Raw genomic sequence first — 12,384 nt, forward strand, 5'->3', positions numbered from 1 at the left:
AAATGAAATAAAACAACTACTGCAAACACGTTAAGCTTTATTTTTTTCCCTTTACTCACAATACCTCTAGACCAGCTGGGCATCTTACAAATTTAACTCAATTCTGACACCCTCTACCTGGAGAGAGCATCAAATCCCACGGGTTAAGGGCTCCGTCCCACAAGACTGCCCCCACCTGAGACTCCATAGTGTGTCAGCTTATCACCTGTCCTTCAACCATCTGGCTATAAATCAGAGTTCCCAGGATCCCCTCCTCAGGCTCAATAATTTGCTAGAATGGCTCACAGAACACAGGGAAATATTTACTTATGTTTACCAATCTATTTTAAAAGACTATAGCTCAGGGACAGCCAGGTGGAAGAGGTGCGTAGAACAAGGAGTGAGAGGAAGGGCATAGAGCTCCATGCTGCGGCCAGGTGGGCCACCGTCCCCGCAGCTGCATGCATTCATCACTCTGGAAGTTTATCAAATCTCATTGTTGACAAGAGATTTTTGTTTGTTTGTTTTTAAGGTTTTATTTATTTTTAGGGAGAGGAGAAGGGAGGGAGAAAGAGAGGGAGAGAAATATCAGTGTGTGGTTGCCTCTTGCGCACCCTCAGCTGGGGACCTGGCCCACAGCCCAGGCATTTTCCCTGACTGGGAATTGAGTCTGCAACCCTTTGGTTTGCAGTTTGGCGCTCAGTCCTCTGAGCCACACCAGCTAGGGCAACAAGAGTTTTTATAGAGCTTAATATCCTGCCCCCTCTACCCCGCCTCCCTCACCCCCTGAAATCAGTGGGTGAAAGTCATAGAGGCAGCTGAAAGTTCCAACTTTGGCCTTTCTGGTGACCAGACACACATCAGGAGGCTCTCAGGGGCCACACCCTCTGTCACCTCATTAGGGTAAACTAAACACGGGTGTGTTAGGAAGGGGCTCCTTATGAATAACAAAAGGCTCTGTCACTCAGGAAATGCTGACGGTTTTTAGGAGCTCTGAGTTAAGAACTGGGGACAAGACCAAATATGTATTGTTTTGTGTGGTAGCACTTTTTACTGTGGAAATGCCACCACCACTCTCCTCTGCATTACATAGACTCTGCCATCATTATGTCACCTTTCTGGGGCTCAGTCTCCTCATCTGAGGAATGGAGGGTGAGTAAGTCACTGTGCTGCATATTTAGATGACCTCATTTAACCTTATTTAATCCTTACTCCAACCCTACAAGAGTAGGTAGTTTTATTTCATTTTCAGGTGAAGAGGCGGGGCACAGAGAGCGGGGTGGTAACTTGCCTTGGATCAGGTAGCCTCAAGCCCAGATGTGTGACCCTGTGGTGCCACTTCCACTACAACAAATCTAACCCCTCCCCATAGCACTGGGGTGAAGGTCTAGGAATCTGTTTCTAGGAAGCCCACCTGGCAATTGGGCTATGCAGCCTTAGATGAACTTCAAGTTGCCTCCCAAAGCTCACTTTGATTCCATCATTACTTACCTTGGCCCAGGCCCTCACTTCCTAGCTAAGTTTACCAGATAAATGATAAGGCACAAAGGCTTTCATTATCACCCGCCCACAAATATTTGCATTTCAACAGGAATGAGCACTGGAAAGACCTGGTGATGGCAATGGGGATGGGAGGGAGATGGGGGGCTGCTGTAGGCCTAGAGGTTCCTCCCAGCTGAGGGGTAAGCCCTTCCCCACTGATGGTGGGCAAGGAGACCCTGCCTGCTGTGGTGTGGGAGACCATCTGCCCAGGTACACGCAGAGCTCACACACACATGCAACCACTGCTTACTCAGATGAGACCAACTTCCCCTTTCTTTGAAGATCAAAAAATTCAGTCTTTTCTGACTTAAGAAAGTGACATTAGAATTCTTTTTTTTTCCCCTCTGAAAAAGCAAGCTATTAAGTCTGGCAACAATAAACAGAAATGGCCCAACTAATGCCCATTAAAATGGCTGTTACCAAAGCCTACTTCCAACCTATTTTAAAGACATCAAGAATTTCCTTATTTCAATTTCCATAATGCATAGTGTCCTAAGCATCCCTGGGCCAGTCCCAAAAGGGGTTGTGCTGAGTGGCTGTAAAGACGACATGGCCCCATCCCAAAGATGTGGCTGGGGCCTAACTCGGGACAGGGAGCTGTCCTACAGGTAGAAGCCAGCCAGCCCTCTGGGGAGCAGGAATGGGGCCTCACCCAGCAGGGAAGGCCTCCGTGGCTGCCCAGTCCAACCTAAGTGACTGAAGAAGAGTTGGAAGGGAAGGAAAGATTCAGGTTAGGGAGAAACCCATTGTCTCTGGTGCGAATGAGCTGTGAAAGCAGGATACATGAGAGGTTACAGAGTGGGAGCAGAGAGGGAGAAAAAAAAGAGGCTGGTGAGCCTGAAACAGAACCCACGGGCTGTTCAGTTATGGGGGGCTCAGAGTTTGGTGAAAAGAAAAGGAATTGTTTATTTAAAAGTTATACAGATTTAGATTAGTGGCGGATTTCTGCCATTAAGTCTTACTTTCTTTAAAACACCAACAAACACATAGTTCTGGCTCCCCCTGCCAAACCAGGCCAGTTTTAGAACAGAAAAGTCAGAGGTACCGTTTCCCTCTAGGAAAATAGAAGTCTGTGGATTTTTCCAGACACAATTCACCTTTGCTGATAGCTCCCAATCATCCGTGCCTGATTGGAGAGATTTTGCCTGTGTCGCAGTTTTTTCCAGCTCTTAACCCAGAACCACGTGGTTCTCTTTCAACCCCTGTGGCTCTCCCCTTCTACCTCCTTGTAAACCGCGTGGAGCTCCCTCCTTCCCTTTAAAATGGCTGCCGCCTTATTTTTCAATGCCTGACTGCAGCCTGTGACCAGTCGTGGCCACCTGGAGAATTTTACGCAGGCCCCATAAGCTTTTCATCACCATTCTATGGTCAAAGCCCCTCCCATCTCCTTGGGGACCCCGCTCTGTAACAAGGCCTTTGCATTGGGCCCCTCTCCTGTTGCCACAGCCCCACATCAGGGATATCTTCCCCGGCTGTGTCACAGCGCCTGCGATTCCCTAACAAACACAGCCAAACAAAGGAGGTCTTATATATGAAGGTGCTCATTGCCACATCATTTATGTTCCCCCATATTTGGAAAACTTCTAATTAGCCAACAGCGTGGCTACAGAAATAATGGTTGTATGCAAATCACTTCTTTTGAAACCAAACATCAATGACATGTTATATTACTGATTGGGAAAGACAGCAAAATTCTGTGATTTGTAAAAACGTGGATATGATTGAAAGCACCCTTAGGGGATTCAAAAATAAAAACCATTTGTTGGAGGGGTGGAGTGGATGTTTTGCTTGTGTAATTTCCTGTAGTATGTAACAGTCAATCCAAATCAATTCCAAAATGCAGATGTCTCTGGGAGACTGCAGGGTTCTCAGCCCTGGATACACCTAAAGTCACATTGGCTTCCAAACCTAAAACATCTGGGCCTGCAGTGGAGCAGTAATGTCAGAATTTCTGAGGACATGGCCTTGAGCATTGGTATTGCCTCATCACTATTTCAGAAGTTCCACGGGTGACACTGTGCACCCAGGTTTGAACCCCCTGGGGTTAGGCTGTGCTTATACATGTCCATGCCCCCTAGTTCAACCAGGTTGCTGTCATCACCCTAAGCTGAGAACAGCTGCATGAGGAAGTGGGAGACTTGTTCGGGGACTGAAGGGATGCAGGCCATCCATCACAGTGGAGAAGCCATTGGAGAGGGTGTTTGAGGCAGACCTGGGTGTGGTACCACAGAGATAAGTTAGGAGGATGTGAGGATATTTTGAGAGGCAGAGAACACCACCTCTGCCCACCATCCATCCTTCACCTGGCAAGCTCCACCTATTCCTCAAACCAGTTCTATTCTCACCCATCCCCTCTGAGAAGCCTTAGCTCACCTGCCCCCACCCCAGCCTGAGGTCACTCCCCATCCTCGGTGTGCTGCACTTAGTAGGTTATATATATTATCATGCTATCTTTGCATCTGTCTAGTGCAGATGGGTACTTCATCTTGTTCCTTTTGGGGTCCCTGGTGCCTAGTGCAGTGCTTGATAGATGCTGCTTGATGAATGATTGTTGAATGGGTAAATGCATAGAAAAACATGTAAATTAGGAGAATATGAAGGGCACATTTATTTTTTAGACAAATATTCAAGAGGTTTCTAGGGCTCTTACTATTGTAGTCCAATAGCTTAGATGGATTCAGTGTTAAAATAACTTTTTCAGGTTAACCCAGGGGCCTAGTTATCATCTGTAATATTGTTTCTGTGAGAGAAATGGAATTTATTCTGAGTTTCAAATAGCCAACTTCCAGATGAGCCTTTCGATCACAATGTAGTCCTGATTTAAAGACTGCCTGTACTTTCCAAAATGCCCCCTGCTGAGAAGCTTCTTCTAATGACTGGACTGAGCTGTCCAGGAAAAGTTCCTTTCCAAACCTTTAGACTAGAAAAGAGAATGCTCATGTTCTACCCTTTGACAGGTACATTCTATGAGCTCAGTCTGGATCTTCCCCATTTCAGTCCTTTTCAAAATGTAGCATTAATTTTTTTTTTTCCTAACAATTTCTCTACTTGGTGGGGCAGACATTTCAGCCAGTGTTTAAAACAATGGCTACCGCTCACAGGGTGCCTAGCCCTGCCAGGCACTGCTTCTGGGCTGCCAGTGGTCAGCGCCCCTTTCTTCTCCCTGGGAGCCTCAGAAAACCCCAGCTGGCCCTGCCCTGCAGTCAGAAAAGCCAAAAGGAAAGAGGCTGGATAGGTGGGCAAAACTCCCCCATTCTGTCCAGAGCAGAGTCAGCAGTTTCCTTTTTGCTGTCACCAATTAGGACATAAGATTATATAAATGAATCAGAATTTGCTACGCTGTGAAGGCTCTGAAGAAGAAGCCACAGTCCTGCTGCAGCGAGGGGCGCTCTGGCGGCCACATGCCCCTCTGCTGAGCCTGAGCCAGCTGTCTGCATGGCCACCGGGCTCTCAGACAGAGGGAACTCATGGCACAGGCAGAAGGCCCACTGTAACGGAACGAGAAGCAAACAGGGCTGCTGCCATCACAGGGTACTGGGGGGCGGGGTGGGGGTGGATTCCATTTAAAAGATTTAAATAGATTGAGCAAGAATTGAAACCGAAGGATTCTGGCTGGAGAGATGGGGGAACAAGTGAGAGAGCTTACAGAAAGGTATTAGATCATGTCTTCAGTGCTTGTTGGTTACAAGAGGGCACGTGACATCTTGGGCTGATTAGGAATGCAGTAGCTTGCCGGGCTGGTGAGTTAGCAAGGGGGGGGTGGCGGTGGGGGGACCCTGCAAGCTCTGAACTCTCCTCCCTGACTTTAGGAGCACAAGGTGACTTGTACTTTGCATGTCTGCAGAAGTTAATGCTCTTCCTTTACATGAGAACAGGGAATAAGTAAACTAAAACTTCTTTACTTTAATATAAACAGATAACCCCCAAGGGAGAGCCACTTTGAGAATGATTTTTCTAAGACAGCTGTGCCTCCAATGAATAGAAAATCAACCCCTTCAGTTACAAGTATTTGAAGAAATAACTTACTTATCCAAGGAAAGGACAGTCACGTTTTCTTGAATGCCAGCATTAATTTAAGGAGGCGATATGCTTTGCACCCACACAAGATTTTTATCTGAAGGACCGCCTCTGCTTGGTAAATGAAAAAGGAGATTCTTAGGAAGTAAGGACTGGATCAGCTTTTTAAAGAAACTTCAGATACCAGATGGTCCTGATGCATCTCTCTCAGTCCCACACAGAAGTCTCAGGACATCATCCTTTCCTTCGTGACGGTTGCAGTAACACACAGAGGTAGCTGCCTGTGTTTCACACCCTGTTCTGAGTTACACTAGAGGCTTACTGCTGGGGAAAATATGGTTATCTTAACACAGACGTAAATTCCTCACGGGTCATTCTGCAGACTCAGTGTTGAGAGACCTCTTCATACAGAAGAATTTTTTCTTTCTTGTCAGCAACATACTTACTACCCATTTTCCCCCCAGAACAACACAGCTGATCTTACTACCTAAGATGTATTTGGTCATTTATGAAAGGAAAATGTGGCTTAAAATAAGTGTAAGAAGCAAATCTGAAAAGGCTGTATACTGTACAATTCCAGTTACATGACATTTTGGAAAAGGCAAAACTATGTAGACTGTAATAAGATCAGTGTTTGCCAGAAACAGGTCGGGTCGGGGGTTGGGATGGGAGGGATAAATAGAGGGAGAACAGGGAATTTTTAGGGCAGTGATACTGTTATTCAATATGAGGCCGTGGTGGTGGATACATGCCATTACACACTTGTCAAAGCCCATAGGATACATAACATTAAGAGTGAACTTAAGGTATATACCATGGACTTTAGTTAATAATAATATATTAATATTGGCTCATCAATTGTAACAGATGTAGCATACAGGGGAAACGGGAGGGGGAGTGAGGGAGTGTATGGGAGCCCTCTTCTCACTCAGTTTTTATTTTGTTTTTGTAAACTTAAAACCGCTCAAAATAGTCTATGACTTATTTGTTTATTTATTTTTAGAATAGTGCCTGGCACAGAGCACTATTGACTACTTTATTAAATACATACATATAGTTTCCCTTATGGGAAGTCATAAGTTCCAGTTAATGGGAGCAAAAAAAAGTCTATTACTTTTTTTAAACTTCAGTCTCAAGGCATCATCTCCATGGAAATGGAGGAGGCGGTGAGTGATTCTTCTTTGGTACCCAACATATAGCCTCCTGCAATTTCATTTGAAATGGGCTATCAGTATAATAAATCTCCTTATCTTTCTGGTGGTTGTTGCATTACTTATCTCTTTCTTTAAAAACAGGTGAAAAAGAAGACGAATACAAAATTAGCTTCCCCTGTTCTCAAGAGGTTCCTGTTTCAGTTAGAGATTCTGTCACACCCTTTCCTTAATCTACTCTCTGGATGTCTTGGCCAGAAAGAAAGGCAGTGCTTGCTGCCCTATCTCAGGTCTGTCTGTCCTGATCAGTGAAGGCATTGGCCCTGCACTAACTCACAGGCACAGGAAGAGGGCTGGTTTTTTCCCTACCGTGTAGGAAGGGGAATTGCTGGATAGGATAATAACTTCAGTAAATATCTACAAATCATAGAAAATATCACTAGGAACAGCACAATTAGTGACGAGTGGTTGTTCTGACTGGCCCAAGGAAGGCCTACCCTTACAAATTTACAAATCAATTAAAAAAAAAAAAAGCTGTGTACTAACAGCTTCATTTTGCAGCAATAAAATATATTTCCCTCTGGAGGGAAAAAATGTATCTGACAATTACCCTACATTCAATATGCTTTTAATTCATGTGTATCCAGTGACAGACAAAACAACCAGACTGGCATAAAGGCAGCAGAAATTCATATGATCTCATGATGTCATTGGTATCATTACTCTCATGAACAAAATTTCATTTCCTCCCTAGAAGATTTCAGTAAAATGACACTCAATACACATAACAGAGTACATAAAGATTTTCCTTCCCAAAGAATGCCTTAAGGATCAGGATGTGTCTTATTGACATGCCACCTACACATCTTAAATGCCAGCACAGTGAGCAAGATCACCAGGCCTGCAATATAATTCTGCTCTGTAATCTCTTCTTGGACTTGATCTCCTACCTGGAACTCTGATGAGGATGTAAGAACTGTGTCACTAGCTCATGGATGGACCTCCCAGCTCAGTATTCAGCTTCTGCCTGCCACCAAAAACATTCGGGATGAGAGCTGGTAGTTTACCTCCAGGGTACCGGAAGGATGAGGAATACAATCCACTCATCCCTGATTTTCTCTGGAAGATTTAATTATTTAAAACCTCACATACTAATTAAGCTAAGGAAAAATAGTAAAAAAACAAACAAACAACAACAAAAAAAAACCCAAACCTAAGAAATACATTGTCATACATTTTCATTTAACTCTGGAAGAGAAAAGAATCTGAGTCTCTGAAATTTCCTCTCTTAATAAATTGGAACTCATGGGCAGAATAAGAATCAGTGGAGGTAAAGAGCAAGTCACCAGAGGGTTGAAGGAACAGTACCAACGGCTGGAGTTCTCCATCTCCAGATGTGCTGACAAGCATTTAGTTACTTGCTCTAATAATACACAAAACTTGGAGGTCATTGGAAAGTACCATATGGGACATTTGTGTCTAAAATCAAACTCTTGGAAGTCACTTTCTCAACCTTGTCCGTATCTCCTTCCTTCGCAGGGCAACAGGTTTTGGCTTCTTGAACGCTCTCTGCAAGGCTGCCGCCGTCCTTGGGAACTTAATATTCGGCTCCCTAGTCAGCATCACCAAATCAATTCCCATCCTGCTGGCCTCCACTGTGCTCGTGTGCGGAGGACTGGTGGGGCTGCGCCTGCCGGACACACAAACCCAGGTCCTGATGTGACGGGAGACAAGCCGTCCACCCTGCGTTTCTTCTCCTGCCCTGTGGCAACCCTCCTGACTGACTCAAGACTTCAGATTTTTCAGATATAGAAAGGTGGTCAGATATCAGAACACAAACTCTTGCTGTGACTAAAATTTAGATGCATACTGTCTTAACTCCTTGTATGTGATTTTGCAGATTCCCCCCTCCCACCCCCATGCATTGTTATCTTCCCTAACTGTGATGCTACTGCCTCCCCAAAATCAGTGGAAGCATTTTCTTTTTACTGTCCTATTCAGCCAGGTCTTCCTAAGATTCTGCTCACTGGAGGTCTGGAAGCTAAGAAGAGGACTATGCTGCTCTAAGAAATAGATCCTGCTCCTAGTTCAACATTCACAGGAAATATAAGTTGGCATATTATTGCATTTGGGCTGAGAAGGATTCTCTGTCTCTCTGTCTCTCTGTCTCTCTGTCTCTCTCTCTGTCTCTCTCTCTCTCTCTCTCTCTCTCTCTCTCTCTCTCTCTCTCTCTCTCTCTCAAACAGTGACATTTCCTGTCACTCTGTTTACTTAGAAAAGGACACCCAGCAATTCTAGCTGTAACAGCAGGGCCTTTCAAAGAAAGCCATGTGGTAACAAATAGAGCTGGGTGGAGCTCTTTCAGGAATGACAATTAAGGTGACTACTGACAAGAAAAATAAAGGCTCTGCAGTTAGCAGCAAAGGTCTGAGTGAGCAGCATAAGCAAGATTTCTGCCAGAAAGCTCAATTAAATGTCTGAAAAATATGAGGAAATAAGTTCTGTGATTGGGACATGTGGTTCAGAACATTAGAAAATCAGAGATCAGAGAGAGATCTTTCACCAGCCCACCCCCGGCCCCCTGCTGCCACTGATCTTGCCAGAAAGCAGATTCAGGAAAAGAAAGCCACTTTCTAAAAATTGGGTCTGCCTACCTGATTCAGCCATTCATCCAAACTGTCTCTAGGGTAGAGATTGTCAGTCATCTAAGTTCTTGTAAATTGCAAATTAGGGCAACAGTCGCACCCAAAGCCATTGAGAAATGCAAAATAATAAATACCTTGAGGGTGCTGCTTCTTGTGGATAGTGACCCCAGTGTTGACCCTGGGCTTCGCAGCTGCATCCCTGAAGCAGGTCCACTGGGCTGGGGTGTTCTGTGTGAAGTCACAGCCTGCCATCCTCCAGGGGTCCCCTGGCAGACATGGCGGTCTCTCCTGGTGGTTTTCGGCTTCTCATTTTATCTGTGGAATCTGCCTGGGCCTGGAAGAGAGAGGTCAGCAGGACGTTCCCATGGGCTGTCCACTCGGTGACCTGCTCACCCCTCAGGGCTGCCCCTCCTCCGCACGCAGCCCTTTTACTCTTTGAAATCTGAAGCCTTCTTGTGGACTTGCAGCAGTGACCAGTAGCCAGGAATAAATCTCATATTAAAACAATATTCCTTTTTTAACTCTCCATGTCTTGTGAGAGGTTACCTCTTCCTTATTACAGGCATTTCCAGCAGACCTCAGCCCTGGGGCCTCACTGAGGAGAGCCTTTGTTTCCAATAGTCATTACGGGCAAAGATGTCTTAACCCCAGAGGCCCCTCTGCCTCCCTCTCCCCTTCCTAATGATCCTCCTACAGCCCCAGACGGCAGAGTTCAGGCTCTGAAAAGCTTCTTTCATTAGTGGAAGCCATTAATCGACTCCCCCTTGAAGTATTTCAGGTCTGTAGAGTGGGGGCAGCCTGGGTTTGGGGGCTGGCAGGAAGAGGCTGTTCCCTGGGGACCCAGCTCAGGGCTAGAACATAAGGAAAACTCAAAACAAAAACTAAGGTGGCAGGCAGAAGGAAAATCAATAAAGACTAGAGGAGAGCTATTAGACTGATATCAACAAAGCCAGGAAAAAAACAACATACTTCTGCCTGTAGTAATGTTGGAGAGGAAAGACAGCAGTCAAAACCAAGAAGGGACCTCTATGTTATTCCTCTTCCATATGGACTTAATTCTCTACCCCTCTACCCCTTGATTTTTCTTCTTAAAAGAGGACATATTTGGGGACCTCAGCAGGCACTTTTTTAGTTGAACATAACATGTACAGTAATAACTGCAAAAGTAAGATGTATATCTCCATTGACCCATTCAAAAGAAAAATTGAAGTATGCATGGGTGTTGCTCTCTTGACTTCTGTGACAGCTAACTTTGCTTACTGGACTATCTTTAGTTTAGAAAGATCTCCAATGTCTGCTGTAGCTCTAAATGCACTAACCATCTCCCAAGCTGCAGAGCTTGGTTTATGCAGACTTTTATTTGAATGCTGGGTTGGGTTGGGTTAGACTAGGATAAACCAGCAGAACCCCACTTTATGAGACCAGCCACTATGCATCCCCTTCCGAAGGGCCTTTCTTGGCCTTTTTGTCGCCTAATCCGAGCCTCCCAGGTGGCCCAAGAAGGATCTACTCTAATCTCCTGGACAGTCTGTGGTCACAAACCTTCTTGGTCACCTTTCCCACCTTTCCTGCAGTTTTCTCTGCCTCCTCCCATTGTTCCTATCACCTGGATTTCTATGAGAGCTCAGGTTCTTCCCAAAGTATGTGGTGTGGCCTGTCTGGCTTGCTCTGGGGTTAGCTGGATTAAGATATAGCCGTGCGATTAAATAGAAACTCTCAGTTCTATGAACGTAGGAGGCGGCTGGCACAGGGACATGCACCCAGCATCTCATTTCAGCTGCAGCAGAAGGGAAAGGAGAATGTGTGCAGAAGTGAAAGCCTAGGAAACAGCCCCACTTGCTCCCATGTTTGTAACTCTTTTTCTATCTAAAATCTCCTCATAGCTGTTTGGAATCAATCCAGCATGTGCCTGAATCCTGTTATTATTGCTGGATCCTCTCAGTAGGAAAGAAAACCCAGCTACTCCAAACTGTAAATCCTGTGCCATGTTACATAAGTCACATATAGGTCTTACAGCTCCAGCTCCCATGCTGTGCCTCTGAAGCCAAACCCAGGAGCCAGGGGTCATCTCAGATCCAGAGTGCTGGCCCTGGGAGGTAAGATAGATGCGTCCTAGCCTGAGCTCCACCACTAACCAATTGGGAGACCCAGACCTTGCTGAAAAGAGTGTGAGCCATTGAACATCCCCAGTCCTCAGTCTCCCTGTCTATAGAGTAAAGGACTGGGACTAGTTCAGGATTCTAGAGGATCTTCAAGAAAGTATCTTTATCTGATTATCTACCTTTCGATGCTAAACTCATTTTTACAAGCACTAAAATAATTTTGAAATGGAAAAATTAAGCTATATGCCCACATGCAAGAGTTCGGGAAGTTGTTTGGGAAGTCCCTATGGGGTAGGCCAGAGAACATAGTTCTCATGTTTGTGCTTCCAGCTTTGTAGGATCTATAGCGTTATCTCGATTCGATGCTGGTTGGACAGTTTCCACTGCCTGCCCAGGAAAGGGACCTGCCTGTCAGATAGAGTGCTCTCTGATCACTATACTAATCACAAAGGCTGTACCCTACAGTTAGCTCTCTTGAGTCTCTACTCCACTTTATTCTTGAAACATGGTCTTAGGTAGATCCTAGGCCTTCAGAAACAGAGGCTTTCGTTGATTTCCCCTAAGTTGGCAAATATACTTTCATTTACAAATCTCACCAAATCAGAGGGCAGGTTTACTCCAAAAACTACTGAGCTGCTTTTCTGGATGTCTTGAGATATCAAGGAGAGGTAGGAAAAGAGATACTCTGACAGCAGGATGAGATCAAGAAATCATAGAGAAAGTTCCAGTGAAGAAGTTAGGGCACAGTTGAGACTTTCTAAACCCTGGGATCATTTAAAAAGCATTCCATGGGAATATCTTCTTATTCCTTCTGCCAACCAAAATAGAATATGATATTCTTCAGGTATTTTTTTTCTGTTCAATATCAAAATGGCCTTTATCTAGTTCTTCAGTGAAACACCTCACCTGTTCATGCACTAAAGGCTCTGAAGTCAGGAATGTCTGAAT

The 12,384-nt window shown here is 45.1% G+C and overlaps 1 protein-coding gene across 1 annotated transcript in view; it reads left to right on the forward strand.

The window, feature by feature from the left end:
- SV2C (synaptic vesicle glycoprotein 2C) overlaps positions 1 to 8,838 on the forward strand; it is a 142,930-nt gene extending 134,092 nt beyond the window's left edge. Inside the window, exon 12 of the mRNA XM_090278963.1 lies at positions 8,229 to 8,838. Within this exon, the coding sequence (XP_090135089.1) occupies positions 8,229 to 8,412 (184 nt within the window). The 3' untranslated portion in view covers positions 8,413 to 8,838. The remainder of the gene's footprint in view (positions 1 to 8,228) is intronic.
- Positions 8,839 to 12,384: the final 3,546 nt, after the last annotated feature.

This window comes from Furipterus horrens, unplaced genomic scaffold, assembly GCF_987537825.1.
Source record: "Furipterus horrens unplaced genomic scaffold, mFurHor1.1.pri manual_scaffold_5, whole genome shotgun sequence".
Classification (NCBI taxonomy): Eukaryota; Metazoa; Chordata; class Mammalia; order Chiroptera; family Furipteridae; genus Furipterus; species Furipterus horrens.